At 42.5% G+C, this 17500-nt stretch overlaps 1 protein-coding gene across 2 annotated transcripts in view; it reads right to left on the minus strand.

Moving 5' to 3' along the window:
- Nucleotides 1-17500, minus strand: part of LOC143037419 (uncharacterized) — a 617678-nt gene that overhangs the window by 44276 nt on the left and 555902 nt on the right. For both annotated transcript variants that reach the window (XM_076205579.1, XM_076205578.1), the window contains 5 exons: nucleotides 14747-15037; nucleotides 13903-14078; nucleotides 11816-12478; nucleotides 6494-6615; nucleotides 4882-5149 (listed from right to left, as the gene is read on the minus strand). In XM_076205579.1, the coding sequence (XP_076061694.1) occupies nucleotides 4882-5149; nucleotides 6494-6615; nucleotides 11816-12478; nucleotides 13903-14078; nucleotides 14747-15037 (1520 nt within the window). The remainder of the gene's footprint in view (nucleotides 1-4881; nucleotides 5150-6493; nucleotides 6616-11815; nucleotides 12479-13902; nucleotides 14079-14746; nucleotides 15038-17500) is intronic.

The raw sequence follows: 17500 nt of genomic DNA on the forward strand, positions 1-17500 counted from the left end.
GGGATGGATCTAGGTACGTAGATGGAATCTCCTCCTCAGAGACTGGAGCCTAAATCTAGTCTCTGAGGAGGCGTGGGTTCGCATCCCACCGCTGCCACCATATCTTGTAGTCGCTCATTAAGACTGCAACAAGAGAACGGGACGGGAAAGGACGTAACGTGACGGGAAGAAATGGAATGGGACGAAATAGGATGGAACAGGATGGGACGGGAAGGAACGGGAAGGGAAGGGACGGGGAAGGGACGGGACGGGGACGTGACGGGAAGGGACGGAAAGGGATGGGAAGTGACGGGTCAGGAAGTGACGGGTCGGGAAGGGACGGGGTTAGGGCTTAGGCTTAATTTTTGAGAACGAGGCCACAAGACTGGGGTTAACAGAGGCTTAACTCCTTCACTACCAAGGTGTCACGGGGGTGAATAAAATCGCCTGGCGGCATATGTAAATAGGAGGAAAAGTGCCACCCGGCACGGAAGGGGCAGAAGCCCGATTTGTGGACTTTTCACCTTTTCACATCAATTCGGTCTGTTGGCTTGTCCAACACCGCAGGTTTCAGTTGAAAGAACATTATCGAACACATGAACGCACACAAACACGCACACACTGACAAAGGCACATGCATACACACACACACACACACACACACACACACACACACACACACACACACACACACACACACACACACACACACACACACACACACACACACACACACACACACACACACACACACACACACACACACATATATATACACGTCCTCAAAATTTCTTCTAAACATTACCTTGCAAATAACAATTAGTATCATGTCAACCGCATTATCAACGTCCATATAATAGGTGGGCGGGCCTTCATTGTCAGACCAGCACGAACGGACCATATATGGAATCATAACGAGCCCAAACGGCGGGGGGCTAATCTCCTGAGGGGTAATTGAAAACACGTGGTAATTAGCACGTTCAACAACCTCGTTAGCGTGCAACATTGCAATGATCGCAATTTCCTCAGGCACCGGGTGGACGGGGGTTAGATTGAAGGCGTTATCGCACTGAGCTTTTTTCCTCCGACTGTTGGAGTAGATTTGCAGGCCGCACCTTTCGGGAAGAAATCTATTGCTGGAGGAAATTCATTTCCCTCCAGCATATCAAATGACATTCTCTGTAAATTGTTTAGAAAGCAAAATATTTTGCTATAGTGATTCCACGGGGGGAAAAAGTTCTGGAGGTGGGCAGTGCCGCTGATGAATTTGGGGTTGGAGGAAAATTTTCCCAGTGTGATAAGGACTTGAGAGGGCTCCCGGTCCGTGAAGATCCTGTCAAGGCCGGGGCAAATCCCCGAAATGAATAAAATCGTGTGGCGTCATCTAGAACGTGACCGGAGTGAGACTTGAAATGCGGGATATAAATGAGGTCATGGAGGAGGAGGATAATGAGGAGGCGGAGGAGGGAGAGGAAGACGGAAAATAGGAGGGAGAGAAGGAGTAGGAGAAGGCGGGGGGGAGGAAGAGGACCCGAATGAAAAGGAGGCGGAGGCGGAGGAGGAGAAGGAGGTGGAGGAAAAGGAGGGAGAGGAGGAGGGGGAGGCAGAGGGAAAAGAGGAGGAGGAGGAGGAAAAGGCGGGGGGGGGAGAGGAGGACCCGGATGAAAAAGAGGCGGAGGAGAAGGAAGTGGAGGAAGGTAAGGTGGGGGAAAACGAAGGAGAGGAAGAAGGGGAGGCAGAGAGAAAATGGGAGGAGGACCAGGAGGAGGAGGAGGAGGACAGAAACCCAACAACAGGAGCGAGTCCACGACAAAGAAACTACAAACGAGGTTAACCCCTTAGGTGCCGAAGGAGGTTCTCACTACGAATCATTTAATCCCCACTCCAGCTGAATGAAATCTCCTGGCTTTAGGCAGAATAAAATCATCTCGGGTTACTCATAACCAAACCATTAGAGTACTACCGAGGCGCCAATGGGCCAGCCACGACGTGGAATGAAATCTCCTGGCTTTAGGCAGAATAAAATCATCTCGGGTTACTCATAACCAAACCATTAGAGTACTACCGAGGCGCCAATGAGCCAGCCACGACGTGGCACAAACCGCTTTCACCTTGTTAAGTTAACTCGGTTAGGCTAACAAAGTTAAAATTCCACCCTTCAATGTTGACACACGCAATCATAAGTTATGCAATCAATACTTTAGGGTTAATGAAACCCCTACGGACCAGAGCTATGCAGTATTATTTTAAAATGATTATTATTGCCTCGAGTTTCGGTGACTGGAAACCCACAATCTCACAGCGGCTGGCAAAAATCCTCAGGCCTTTCCAGCCGTGGATCTCTCTGGGAAGAAACGCCGAACTGGTGTCTGTGTCGTGTTGATGTGGCGCTGCTCGTGTTTCATCAGCGTAAGAGGAGGGGATCAGTCTCCGGTTGAAAACTCTTTTTATGAAAAAATGCAGAAACTTGCCAAAGTTGTCTGAGAGACAGCTTGGGTTCAATTAGGAGACCGAGTGCCAACCGCATGGGGATGTACCTTCAGATGAAGGTGAGGTCGTGATGAGTCTTGAAGACTTAAAAGAAAGAAAGAAAGAAAGAAAAGAAGAAGAAGAAGAAGAAGAAGAAGAAGAAGAAGAAGAAGAAGAAGAAGAAGAAGAAGAAGAAGAAGAAGAAGAAGAAGAAGAAGAAGAAGAAGAAGAAGAAGAAGAAGAAGAAGAAGAAGAAGAAGAAGAAGAAGAAGAAGAAGAAGAAGAAGAAGAAGAAGAAGAAGAAGAAGAAGAAGAAGAAGAAGAAGAATCTTGATTACTTATAACATCTACTAGCTCCTCCTTTCTGCTGCCTTCCTTAAGTCTCTCTCCTTTGCAACCTGTATGACTTGACCTCTTCGGCGCGATATTGTCTTCAAGGATAGAAGCGCTGATTATCGGTGACGAAATACAATATACAGTCGGTGCACAAAGTACATGGATCTCTTCGGCATCGGAAGAAGGTGGAGGAAGAAGAGGAGGAGGGTGAGGAGGAGAAAGAGAAGAGGAGGAGGAGGAGAGGGAAGAAGATGAGGAGGAGGAAAAGGAGGAAGAAGAGAAGGAGGAGTAAGAGGAGGAGGTAGAGGAGGAGGAAAAGGAGGAAGAAGAGAAGGAAGTAGAGGAGGAGGAAAAGGAGGAAGAAGAGAAGGAAGTAGAGGAGGAGGAGAGACATGAAGAGAAGGATGAGGAGGAGAAGGAAGAGGAGGAAAATGACGAAGAGGAAAAGGAGGAGTAGGAGAAGAAGAAAGGAAAGAAGTGGTCAGTGGAAGTCAAAGTCATTCGTTTGGGTTCAAACTTGAGTGTCTGGTTATGGAGCGAGATGGAAGAAAACTGACGAAAACTTGTGAACAAAACTTCCAATCCTGGCTCCACTCCCTCACTAACCCGAGAGGATTAACCCCATTCGACACAGTGGCACTCTTAAATGAGTTTATTCTGGACGAAAGCAAACGATTTCATTCAGCCGAGATGGTGCCCTGGCAGTGGCCAAAATCTTTGGGTCCTTGTTACACAAGCGACTTCCACTTCTATTTGTTCACCAGAAATTATTTTTCTCCTCAGGGCTCTATTTCTCAATACTTTACACTCAGCAAGTTCTTACAACAACTTATCTGAAGTGTCTATGTTATTTGTTTATACTGTTATAATATTTTCAAAATCAACTGACATGGAATAGTCTACCTTGTGTCGTACCAAGGATTGCCCATCCCTGTCTTAGAGTCATTTTGAGTTCTAACTCGATCCTAGACACTTCTCAGTGTGGGCAGTACCCGCAGAGTCAGGTTATCTCAGCATAAATGAATAAATGAATAAATTAAGAGGTGATTCTGTGAATAAAAGCCACTCTGCATTTTGAAGCACCTCATCTTTCATACTTGAGTGTTTTTATTTCTATTTCATTTATTTATTTTCACTTCATTAATTTATTTGTTTGTTTGCTTTCATTGTTTGATTCATTTTGCATGGAGGAAACATCATTTACAGATATAATACCATATAATATGATTCGTTTAGTTAAAAAAAATTCTCCCAAGAGTACATTAAAAATAATATAATACCAATTGTTGCCTGAAGTTTTATTGACTGGAAACTGCAACCCCACATGTGCTGGCAACGGTTCTCGGACCTTGCCACAGATCTCTTTGAGAATCAAACTTGTGGCAATGTGGCTCTGTTTCTATGTCACCGGCTTATAGTTATAGAATAGCAGTCGCCGGTTGGGCCCGGTTCAGAGACCGAGTGTCAGTCTATCGGGGCTGCACCGTTTGGTAGAGGTGAAGGAATTAACTTATTTTGGAGATGTATGGAAGGGAGATGATTCTGTCTAACGTCCGGCTTGGAAGACCAAAGGTAACAACACAAGATTAAATAGAAAAAAATATCTATATATCAAGAGTTTTTCCCCCTTATAAGAGGGGTAGCACGTACTTCCTCCCACTCATTTCATTGCCCTCTACCACCCTTTCCACCCCTCCTATCTCAGATCCTCATGGATGACGGGTCATCTCTGCATAAAGTAAATTATAAAAAACAAAACAATAGCAATAATAAAATAGAAATAAATATAAAAACAAAAGCATACATCCAGAATTGAATAAAAAGAATAACAATGATAAGATAAATAAAATTAAGTAAAAACAAGATAAAATACAATAAAAAGAAACAAATAATAACAGTAACGATAAAAACAACACAAAGACAAATAAAAGCATACCTCCTGAAGGGAATAGAAAAGAATAAAAAGACAAAAAAAAAAATAATAATATAAAACAAAATAGAATAAGATGAAAGAAAACAAAAACAAAAACAAGCTAAAATAAAATAGAAACAATTAAATAGAACATAGGGCTATGTTAAGACGAGGGAGCGACTCACCTGACAAGCCGACGACACCTCGGAAGACACGAACGACGTCGTCATTGGCTCCGAAGACGACGCCGAGGAAGAAACGGACGACATGAGGAACCCCGACCCGGCCGCCGCGGCCGCCGCCAGTGGAGGGGGCTTCGGCAGGGGCCGCGTCGCCTCGTGGAAGGTGAACCTCCGGGAGCCAAGGGCGAGCAGGTCACCCTCATGAAGTCTTACGCTCGACCCCACCGGCACCTTGGACCCATTGACGGCCACTTCTCCATCGGCGTAGGCGCTGCAAGGAGGGAGGGAAATAGGATTGTCCAACTATTGTTTATCGTCATTATTATTATTGTTATTACTATTATTACTATTAATTATTATCATTATCGTCATTATTATAATATCAATTATCATCATTATTATCTATTATCAATTATTACTATTATTTTCATTATCACAATTATTATCATTATTGTTAATGATTTTTTTTCTAATGCACTCTATACAGAAACCCTATTAATATAAAATAGTGAAAAAGGAGAGGCAAGAAAACAATAAATTCTACGCATGTGGCACATACAAGTTCAAAATTGAAAAGAAAATGGATTTAAAGATTATTCATAAAAAATGGGAAGTCTACTGTTTCAGGTAAAACTGCCTCACTCCTTCGCTCGCCTTCTATCTCTTCTGTCTCTCCTGTTTCTGTTCCCTTAAATTTCGTCTGAAATATGTGTGACCAAATCACTAACGTTACTAATGACACAAAAAGAAAAAATTACACCCCCCGGCCCATCTCCCTAGGCTACAGATACATGCAATAGCGGCTAACTTCCCCATTCGAGAGTGAAGAAGTGTTATCAGAGATGGCGGGGTACGCTTGCGTATGAGCACAATGGCCATTTAGGTCGCAATTACACAAGATAGGATCAGCAAACTCGCCCTTGTGATAACCACCACCACCATGCATCAGCTCTAGGGTGGTCACGAAGTCGAAGTCCTTTGGGACTATGCCGTCGACGCCGTCACTATACACTTTATGGAGTCAGTGCACACCCCTACGGACCAGGGTGACACAACAGTCTCACACAATTCATTCCGCCTCATATAGGATTCCTGACGTCACCATGACGATTTAATGACATAAAAAATCGACATCATCAAAAGGAACCGATGACGTCACAAAACAATTGATGACATCACCAAAAGGGCTCTGACGTCACACAAAAATAATCAATATCACTAAATGAATCAATGACGTCATCGTCCATGGAAATTTGTAACGTTATTAGGAGAAATTACTCAATAGATTAACCCATTAAACTCCGATGACAAGATTCTTTGTCATTTGGTCAAATAAAACAAAAAATCATAAAACACCAAAATGTTTGATCAAACACCAGAAAAATATGACGTCAGTCCTCGCTGCGCTCGCGAGCGAAGCGAGGACTGACGTCATATTTTTCTGGTGTTTGATCAAACATTTTGGTGTTTTATGATTTTTTTTTTATTTGACCAAATGACAAAGAATCTTGTCATCGGAGTTCAATAGATTAAAAGGGACCAACGAGGTGACCCCACTCCTGCGGGAGATGAGGGTATGTGTGGGGACTGGGGTTTGGGGTGGGGTTGTCGTTACCTGAGGAAGGTGGCTCCCCTCGAGGTGAAGAGGCTGCAGTGGCGTGGGGACACGTGGGGGCCCCGCAGGGTCACGGACACCCCCTCGTCCCCGCCTCCGCTTCCCACCACGGTCTCGGCGGTCTGAAGGAGACACGGCAGGGGGGAATAATCCATGATGAATAACTACAACAACATCAACATTGATGAGTAATGATAATGATGATGATAATGTTATATACAAACGATGCCATCCTTTGATGATGATGATGATGATGATGATGATGATGATGACCAAGATGATGATGATACTGACGACGACGATGATAATGATATAGAGGATGATCTAAAAAATCTTTTCTAAATACAACAATTGAGAAATTCAAGCAAGAAACCTCATCGTTTTCCACCTTTTTGTTTACAAGATTTATTCTACTATTGATGGCGGAGACGTTCTGAACATTGTTATGAACGGGGTCAACACTTGTTTCCCTACATATACGCGAACAGAAAAAAAAACACTGATTGTGTGTGTGTGTGTGTGTGTGTGTGTGTGTGTGTGTGTGTGTGTATTCACCTTGGTCTTTGGTTCACGTGCTGGACTCGTGATCGACAGCTATTTCCCTCCCGTAAGAGAGCTCAGAGCTCGTATGAACGATCTATGGGTAATGCTGTGACCTTACACGCAAACACACCCCCAACTCCCCGCCTACGAGAGCTGGAGTAACGACTCGAAGCGCAGCGATACTGAAATTATTTCAGCCCTGGGCAGGATTCGAATCCGGACCGTCTTTGTGACAGTCGGGGACTCTACCAACCGCGCCACTGTGTGTGTGTGTATGTGTGTACGTGTCTGTGTGGTGCGTGTGCGTGTGTGTGTATGTGTGTGCGTGTCTGTGTGGTGCGTGTGCGTGTGTGTGTGTGTGTGTGTGTGTGTGTGTGTGTGTGTGTGTGTGTGTGTGTGTGTGTGTGGGTGTGTGTGTGTGTGTGTATTTACCTAGTTGTATTTACCTAGTTGTATTTTACGGGAAGGGGAGCTATGCTCGTGGGGTCCCGTCTTCATATCTCATTTTATCTAAACTATTTTTAAATTCATGTATTGTTTTTGCACACACCACTTTCTCATCTAACTTGTTCCAACTGTCTATTGCTCTGTGAGGAAAGCTGTTCTTTTTAAAATCTCTTCTATAGCTGTCTTTTTTTATTTTCTTTCCGTGTCCTCTTGTATTTCTGTCATCCCATTTTATCAGATTCTCTCTATCAGTAATTTCTATGCCTTTCATGATTCTGTAAATAGCTATCAAATCTCCTCTCTCTCTTCTTTGCTCTAGTGTCTGTAGTTTAAGTTTTTGTAGTCTCTCTTCATATGATAGTTTTGAGAGTGTTGGTGCCAGTTTTGTAATTGCTCTTTGTATTCTTTCAAGTTTTTTTATACATTTTTTTGTACTTGGTGACCATATCGTTGCTGCATATTCCAATCTTGGTCTTATCAGGGTGATTAGGATTTTCCTCACCATTTCTTCATCCAGGTATGTAAATGCCACTTTGATTGTTCTTATTAAATTATAAGTTTCTCCAAAAATCTTATTTATATGTTTCTCAGGTGACATATTATTCATAACAATGACTCCCAGGTCCTTCTCATTTTCTACTTTTTTTATTCCTTCTTTTCCCAAATTATATGATCCTGTTATTCTGTTTTTGCTTTTTCCAAATTCCATTATACTACACTTTTTTGTATTGAACTCCATCTCCCACTTCCTACTCCATTCTTGTACTTTATTTAGATCTCTCTGTAGTGATTCACAATCTTCTTCAGTTTTCACTCTTTTCAGTAATTTTGCATCATCTGCAAAGAAGCTCATATAGCTTTCAATTCCTTCATCCATATCATTAATATATATAGCAAACATTATTGGGGCCAGAACTGTTCCCTGCGGGACACCGCTTATTACTTCATTCCATTTTGAGTGCTGATCTCTTATCACTACTCTCATTTTTCTTTCTTGCAAAAAGTCTTCCATCCAATTTAGCAATTTACCTTGTATTCCTCCTTCATATTCTAATTTCTTAAGCAACTTCTTATGTGGTACTTTGTCAAAAGCTTTTTTTTAGGTCTAGAAATGCACAATCAGCCCATCCATCTCTTTCTTGTATTATATCTATTAGCCTTGAATAGAAACATATTAAATTGGTGACGCATGATCGTCCTTGTCTGAATCCAAATTGCCTTGGATTTAGTACGTTGTTTTTTTCCAAGTATTTTACCCATCTACTTTTGATAATTCTTTCACAAATTTTTGCTATTGTACTTGTTAGAGAGACTGGCTTATAGTTGGTAGGTTCTTCTTTATTTCCTCCTTTATATATAGGTACTATATTTGCTTTTTTCCAATCTTCTGGAACTTTTCCTTCTTTTAAGGAACTGCTTATTATGCTATGTATTTTGTCTGCCAGTTCATTCCTGCATTCTTTCAGAATCCAGTTTGCTATTTCATCTGGCCCATGCGATTTTCTGACATCAAAATTACCCAAGTGTGTCAATATTTCATTCTTTGTTACTTCTATTTCTTCCATAGGGGGGACTTTTTCCTTCCACTCAATCTCTTCAGGTTGTATATTTTCCCTTGTAAACACTGATTTAAAATGTTTGTTCATAATTTCTGCCATTTCCATTTCCTCAGTGTATTCAACTCCTCCTTGTCTTAATTTCTCTAAGTCTTGTTTGTTTTTCAGTTTATTGTTTACAAATCTGTAGAATAGTTTTGGTTGATCTTTACACTTTTCTATAACATCTTTTTCATATTTTCTTTTTTCCTCTCTGCACTTTTGTACATATTCATTTCTATAACCAGTATATATTTTCCATTTTTCAGGTCTTCTGTCTTTTTTCCATCTGGTCCAGGCTTTGTCTCTTTTGTCCTTTAACTCCCTACAACTTTTGTTGTACCAGCATTTTACATATTCTTTTTCTTGTTTTTGTCTTGGGACATACTTTTCCACTCCTTTTTTGTAAATTTTTGTCAAAATATTCCATTTCTCTTCCACTGTTGTTTCTTCTTTGTATATTTCTTCCCAGTTTTCTTGTTGGAAGAATTCTCTTATTTTATCAAAGTTTGTTTTTTCATACATCATTCTTCCTTTTCTATATTGTTCATTTCTTTTCATATATTTTTCTTCATTAAGTTCCAGTTCAATCAATATGTGGTCACTTTTACCTATTGGTGTTTTATATTCAATCTTGTCCACTATTCTAGGTTCAGATGTAATTATTAAGTCTAGCCTCGATGGTTCTTCTTCATTTCTATACCTAGTGTTCTCTTGTATCCATTGTGTCATTGAATGGTCAGTAATCATCTCAAGTAGAGCATTTCCCCATGAGTCATCACCACTCTTTACTGTCATTTCTTCCCAGCAGATTTCTTTGCAATTAAAGTCGCCCATCATAACTATTCTTCCTCCGTCTTCCATTATTTTAGTTAATGCTATCTTTGTGTCCTCTAACATACTTTTATGTTCACTCTCCTCCCATGAGGCTGTTTTCGGAGGCACATAATTGATCACAAATTTTCTGCTCTTCTTATCTCGGTCTTCCACTTCTATCATAATCATCTCTACTGTATTCTTTCCATATATGACACCTTTCACGTTTATATCCTTCTTAGTCAGGAACATAACTCCACCCCCTTGTTTTTTCTCTCTGTTTCTAATCCAATAATTGTATGTATCATGTCCTACACTGTTGGGTGGTAGTGGGCCTTTTAATTTTGTTTCTACAATTCCCATTATGTCCGGTTCTTTTTCTTTCAAATAATCATTCAGTTCATTCAATCCTGTTATCAATCCATCTATATTTGTGTAAGACACTCTTAGTTTTCTGCCACTTCCATTGTATTCTCTGTTTCCCTTATGTTTTTCTTTAGTATGTCGAACTGCTTTATTTTCATGTTCACTACTCTCCAATAGAATCTCTCTTTCTCTGACTCCGTTCTGTTCTCGTTTTTTGCCTTAGCTTCAATTCTTTTCTGCTTTTCTGCCTCTCTTTCCTCCTTATTCATTTCTCTTTTTATCCATACCTTTTTATATTGATCATTTGTTGCTAGTTTCCCTGTTTTTGCTAAGATATTCTCTGCTGTTGTTTGTGACCTGAATTTAATCTTAATTGGTCTGGTCTTATCTGTACTATATTTTCCGAGTCTGAATTTTTCCTCAATTTCCTTTATAATTTCTGGTTCATCTTCCTGGACTGATTCTAGTAATTGGCTTACTTTTTCATTTTCCTCCTTGATTCTTGCAGTTCTATCTGGGTTATGTTTCTCTTCCATTCCTAATATAATTATACATTTCTTTTTGTCAGCTAATTCTCTTACTATATTCTCCTTCTGTCTCATCACTTTAATAACTGAGTCTTCATTATGTTCTTTCAATTGCTGTTTGACTATGTCAGTGAATGAAACCTTATTCCCTTCTTGAGTTATTCTCCAATTTTTAGCTTCTGTAGCTATCTTCTCTGTTTTCATTACTATTCTTCTTCAATTTCTCATTCTCCTCCTTTACATTTCCTAACTGTCTTTTTAGGTCCTCTATTTCTTCAGTTAAGTTTTTATTCGCCTTTTCTAGTTCTTCCAATCTTTCAACCCTTTGTAAAATGGTGTTCATATGACCTAACTTACGCTCCAAGTCCTCGATCACCTTATCAACTCTCTCCTCTAGTCTTATCAGTCGGGGGGGGGGGGGTTGTGTCCCCCCCACCCGCTTTAAATCCCTGGAACATATTCTCGTCACTTTCTTCTGTATTGCTCCTCTCTATACTTCTAATCTTTACATTTTTATTAGACATTTGATCCTCGCTAAGTCTTGTGGTCGTTTGTTTACTTTACGGCGGTCTGTTTGGACCAAGTCCTCTACTTCCTCATTTCCTTCCATTTTCCCAGTAATCCCTCCCCTTCTCCTCTTTACCTACGTTCCCAATACTCCACGAGCAATTTCCCCCCCACCCTGCAAAAACAAAAAGGCACTTCTCTTGGCGTTGGGATCCAAAATCTTCAGTTTTCTTCAGAACGTCTTCTAAGCCGTCCATTCGTTGAAAGTGTGTGTGTGTGTGTGTGTGTGTGTGTGTGTGTGTGTGTGTGTGTGTGTGTGTGTGTGTGTGTGTGTGTGTGTGTGTGTGTGTGTGTGTGTGTGGGTGTGTGTGTGTGTGTGTGTGCGCGCGCGTGTGTGTGTGTGTGTGTGTGTGTGTGTGTGTGTGTGTGTGTGTGTGTGTGTGTGTGTGTGTGTGTGTGTGCGCGTGTATATGTGCATCTACGCATAGGGCTAATTAACAAAAAACTCCTTCATTGTTTACCTGAAGATGATGGATGACAATTGCATCCGCATGGAAGTCGTGGGGCGTGTTAAGCAGGTACGGGTACTGAGTATCTACCACCAATTGACGTCTGCAACCTCCTCCCGCAGTCGTCACCGAAGTACCTCCTGCCGAAGGAACACCCACACTCCCTCCTTTGTACTCTCGCCTGGGGGACATTTCTCGCCCTCCGGTAAGGCAGAGGCCTTCGCCTCCACATCCTCGACCACCCTTCCGCTCCCTTCGGGGTGACGGGTCCAGGGTGGACACCTCACTCCCGCAGGAGTGGCCTTCGCCGCTACCGTCGGCGTTCCTCTTCACCGTAAGACCTGCGCCGGAGTGAATGGCCTCTAGACTACTGAGGGAAGAACAAGAGTGCCTAACCCAGATGGGGGCACTGCAGAGCTGCCCTGTGGAGGCACTCAACTGCCTGCGGGCACTGCACAGCGCCCCTCCACCGCGGTCCTCCTCCTCCCCGTCGCCCTCTGGCGGGAGGTGACCCGAGCCACGCCACCTGTCTGTAGTTAGGTGACTGCCCCCGGCCCCGGCTCCACCCCCGTGCCACCTGTTGACCCAATCGTGGGTCAGCTGTGCAGCGCGGCACTGGGCGTCGCAGATGAGGTCAAGGAGGGAAGTGCCGCCGTCCACCCGGAGGGCTCCAGACTGGAAGAGAAGAATATACAATGCACATTCAAATGAATAGATAGATAAATGAATAAATAAGTGAATGTATGTATGCATGTATCATATCAAATTGAAGAACTGGAAGTTTACATTGGAGTGGTAATATGTGGTTCTTTTATTTGTTACTTTATCTATCTCATTAAAATACTGATTAATCTCTTAATCTATATATTCATGCATTTACATTTTTCGTCTCGGAGTGATCTATGCTGCATACAATTGCAAGTCACCGCCCTATGTCAGGGTGCCTTGGGTATGGTTCACGTTCCACCCCAACAAGAGTAATGTGATGAAGAACTTAGTGAAAGGTTGACAGTACACGAAATCCTTGAACCCAATCGTCTGAAATGTTACTAGCAATACCGACACCTGCAGGCACCTAAAAGGTCCCTGGGAACGGAACTGAGTCCTCCTACATCCTCTCACTCCTCCTCCTTCCTACTCCTCCTCTTCTTCTTCTTTTCCTCCCTCTACAACTTAATTCACGAGAACCGCCTTCATTCTGACCATTTCTCTTGTCAACTAGCAACTCACTCAAGGACATCTTCATTCTCCGTCCCACCTACACTTCTCTTTCAATGTCATCTTTACCATCACAACTACCACAAACAGGAACAGTAATACGATAAAAAGGAGGAGGAGAAGGAGGAGGAAGAGGAAGAGGAGGAAGAGGAGGAGGAGGAAGAGGAGGAGGAAGAAGAGGAGGAGGAGGAGAAGGCGGTGGAGGAAGAGGAAGAGAGAAGTGGGAGATTAAACAGAGAATCATGAAAAAGAAATAGAAAAAAAAACCACCGAGAAGTGTAATCAGCATCAGAAAAAAAAAGAAAAATAATGAAGAAAGCAAAAAGGATGAAAAGCGGGGAGGAAAAAATACAAGAAAGCAGAAACTAAAAAAAAAAAAAAAAAAAGATGCGTCGAGAGGCGAGAATTTTTTCTCTTTGTAACCACTCTCTCTCTCTCTCTTTCTTTTCTTTCTTTCTTTTCAACCTCAATTGCTTCCTACCAATTACCACAGCAGGTCTTCATCATCTTCATCCGTCCGTCTTGGCTTCTCCCCTTTTTTGCTTTTTTGCTCATTCATTCGTCTTCTTTCTTCTCCTCCGCTGCCGCCTTGCCTTTTTCCATTTTCATTTCTTATCCCGCCTCCATTTCATCCCTCATACTTTTTCTTCTTCTATTTTCCTTATCCCCTTCTCCTATTATCTCTTTTGTACCTTTTCTTTCTGCCCTTCCTCCTTGTTTCAACTTCTTTACTACCATCTCCTTCTCCTCCTGTTCACTACTCTTTACATTTCTTCTTCTTTTTCTCCCCTCTTCCCCTTCTCTCTCTCTCTCTCTCTCTCTCTCTCTCTCTCTCCTTCAAATTCACCCGGATCTTAGTACGTATAAATGTTTCACTTTACCTTTGTCGTGTATTGCAGGAGCTTGGTAAGTCTGCTGACTTCCTGACGGAGGCTCCTGATGGTGGCAGCGCTGGGGTCTTCGTTCACGACGGGGCGGTTGACGATGTTGCGGGTCCTGGCGGCGTAGCGAAGGGTGCCCAGGCTCTCTGTGAAGCACGTACTCGACGGAGAGACAGCTGCGGCAGGAGAAGGGAGACCACGAAATTACTACTGACGGCGGTATCTTCGAAGTAGAAACTTCAATGAACCAATCCTTTCACTTCTGTGACGTACTCCATGCATTTTATTCTGACTTAAGCCATATGACTTCGTTTAGGTTAAGGTGCGTCATTGTAGAGGAGGAGTCAACGTACAGGAACAGAGAAAAGCGTCCACATTCATATACAGTAAGTCTTTTGGTTAACACACAACGATAAATTTTATGGGGTTCTACTGAACGGGGTTAATGGACTTTATAGATTTCTGCTACTTGGAATAATGAACACTGTGGGGTCATGTTCAATACAATAACAAATCCTCTGTAATTTTATGCAAATTGCACCCACAAACATTCTGGGATTCGTTCAATGCAATAAAGAAGCTTATGAGATTCTGTTGAACTACCTAGATGCACCGCCTTGTGGTGTTTTGTTCAACACCGCTAATGGCCTTTATAGATTTCTCTTACTTGGAATAATGAACATTGCAGAGTTATGTTCAATACAAAGATAAGGTTTTATGCAAATCACACCTAAAGACATTCTGGGATTCGTTAAATGCAATAATGAGCCTATAAGATTCAGTTGAATTTTATGCAACATCTTATGGGGTTCTATTCTACTCAATAATGAACTGTTCAACTCACTTGCAATCATTATAGTCTTGGCGTTCCCTCCGAGGGTGTCCCTCAGAAGCCACGTAAGTACAGAGTCCCTGTAGGGGATAAACGGAAGACGCCCCTGGTGCTGCTGGTGGCTGTTGTGGTGGCTGTGGTGGCTGTGCTGTTGCCGGCGCGGCGGGCCGCTATGGCTGGAAGACGGGGGCCCCGGGAGAATACCGCTCGCTCCTCCTGAAGGCGGACTACCTCCCGATAGCCCACTCACGAGGGAGAGACTGGAGCCCGAGGGAGAGAAAGCCTCGGCGTTGCCCCTCTCGGCTGCAGAAGGGAAGAGGACGAGTAAGAGGGTCTTCAGGAGTGAACCGAAGTTTTTTTTTTTTTTTTCTTTTAAATCTTCGGGATCTGACTCTCTAAGAGGAAGCCTCAAGAGGAACATAAAGGTGTTGAGTCTTAACTGAAAGTCTAAGAGACTTCGGGTTTTAGAACGTGTCAGTGTCAGTGATTAGGATATCTATAAAAAGTAACTTATGGAAGGGTTAACAAAGGTATGTATAAGTCATTATTTAACTGAAAAAATATATACAATGACAGACATACTTACATACATTTATGCGCACCATATACATATGTACATGTATAATAGATATACATATACATTATATATGCATAGGTGTATATATACGCATGAGAAAATGTATGTACGTATGTATGCGTGTATGTACGGTGAATATGTATACAAATACTCATTATATACATAGCTCCTGCACAACACAATATGTCAGTAACAATGTCACCACGAAATAGGAAAACAAAAGCAAGTTGCACGAACCAAAGACCCCCAAAAAGCACAAAACGCAAATAAACAAGTCTGTGGCTGCAAAACCAAAGCCAGACGCCCACCCGACCGACCGACCCCTGGATTCGGGTCGGGTTCGGATATGCTTGTCCGGGTCCTCTCGACCCTCGGCGGCCGTCGGGTAGCAACCACGGATGCACCTCAATGGGCAATCGAGAGTCAAAAGGAGGTGGAAGAGGTTGGAAGTGGGCATCATCGGGTTAGCCGACCCTCAAACGGTTGGTTCCTGGACGGTCGGGGGCAGGTGCTCGCGCGCGCATTCAACGGGGTCTGTACATGGGGTTCGCTAACATTCATCAAGCGGAGTAATGGTTGCAGTATTCGTAGGAAGGAAGGAAGGAAGGAAGGAAAGGAAGAAAGTGAGCGAGGAAGAAAAGAAGAAAGGAAGAAATGTTAGGAGTAAAGGAAGGAAAAAGAAAGGAAAAAAAAGAGGAGGGAAAGAAGTGGAGGAAGGAAGGAAGGAAAGAAGTGAAGGAGGAAGGAAGGAAGGAAGGAAGAAAGAAAAGAAGGGAGAAGAGTAGAAAAGGGGTAGGAAGAGGAAAAGAAGGAAAGAAAGTAGTGATGGAGGAAAGAAGGAAAATAAAAGAGGAGTAAAATAACATGAGAAAATGGAAAGGAGAGTAGGAGACAAAATGTAAAAGAAACAAAGAAAAAAGGAAAAAGAGGAGAAGAAAGGAATAAAAGGAACACAGGAAAGGAAAAGAAAAAATTAGAGGGAATGGGAGCGAAAAGATAAAAGTGAGAATATCGGAAGATTTACAGGAAAGGAAAAACGGAACGAAACGGAGCGGAACAGAATAATAATAATAATAATAATAATAATAATAATAATAATAATAAGAAGAAGAAAGAGGAGAAGAAGAAGAAGAAGAAGAAGAAGAAGAAGAAGAAGAAGAAGAAGAAGAAGAAGAAGAAGAAGAAGAAGAAGAAGAAGAAGAAGAAGAAGAAGAAGAAGAAGAAGAAGAAGAAGAAGAAGAAGAAGAAGAAGAAGAAGAAGAAGAAGAAGAAGAAGAAGAAGAAGAAGAAGAAGAAGAAGAAGAAGAAGAAGAAGAAGAAGAAGAAGAAGAAGAAGAAACGCTCCCGAAACAGAACTTTCCAAAGGAACAGGAACACAAGATGCGCTTTGTTTAGGGACTATCACACTAGCTATTTTTTCCTCCAACCTCGGATTAATCGGCGGTATTGCCAAACTCCAGAACTTTTTCGACGTTAAATCATTATGGCAAACTATTTTGTTTTCTCAAACAATTTACATAAAACGACATTTGGATATACCGGAGGAAAATAATTTTCCTCCATTATTTTCCTCCCTTCCCGAAAGCTGCGGGCTGCAGATCTACTTCAACAGTCGGAGAAAAAAATAGCACAGTGTGATAGCGCCTTTAGGTCAGGTCATTCCGTCAAGGCAGGTCATCATACTCAAGGGTCAAGTGCATATTTACAAATGCGAAGAGTTACGCGGATGGAGATAACGAGGGGAAAAGGAGAAGGGAGGGGAAGTGCGGCGGGATTGGGAGGTGAAGGAGAGTAAGGGAGGGGAAGGGGAGACGAATAAGGGGAAGGGAAGGGAGGAGAGGGAAGAAAAGGGGGAGTGAGAGGAATGGAGGGGAGTGAAGGGGGAAAGGAAGAGAGGAAGAAGAAGAGTTCCAGAGAGAAGATGAAAATGGAGAGGGAAAAGGAGAGGAAAAAAGGGGAGAGGAAAGGGGAGAAGAGAAGGATGAGATACAATGAAGGGAAAGGGGAGAAGGACGAGAAGAAGTGAGAGGGACTGGAAGAGGGAAGGGGGGAGGAAGGGGAAAGAAGGATGTGAAACGGGAAAGAAAGAGGAAGAGGAGGAGGAGGAGGATGAAGAGGAGGAGGAAGAGAAGGGGAAGGAAAGAGACGAAAGAAGACGGGAGTGAAGAGGGAAGGGACAGAAGGAGAAA

This window comes from Oratosquilla oratoria, chromosome 22 (genome assembly GCF_046742065.1).
Source record: "Oratosquilla oratoria isolate Oo_2021 chromosome 22, ASM4674206v1, whole genome shotgun sequence".
In the NCBI taxonomy this organism is placed as follows: Eukaryota; Metazoa; Arthropoda; class Malacostraca; order Stomatopoda; family Squillidae; genus Oratosquilla; species Oratosquilla oratoria.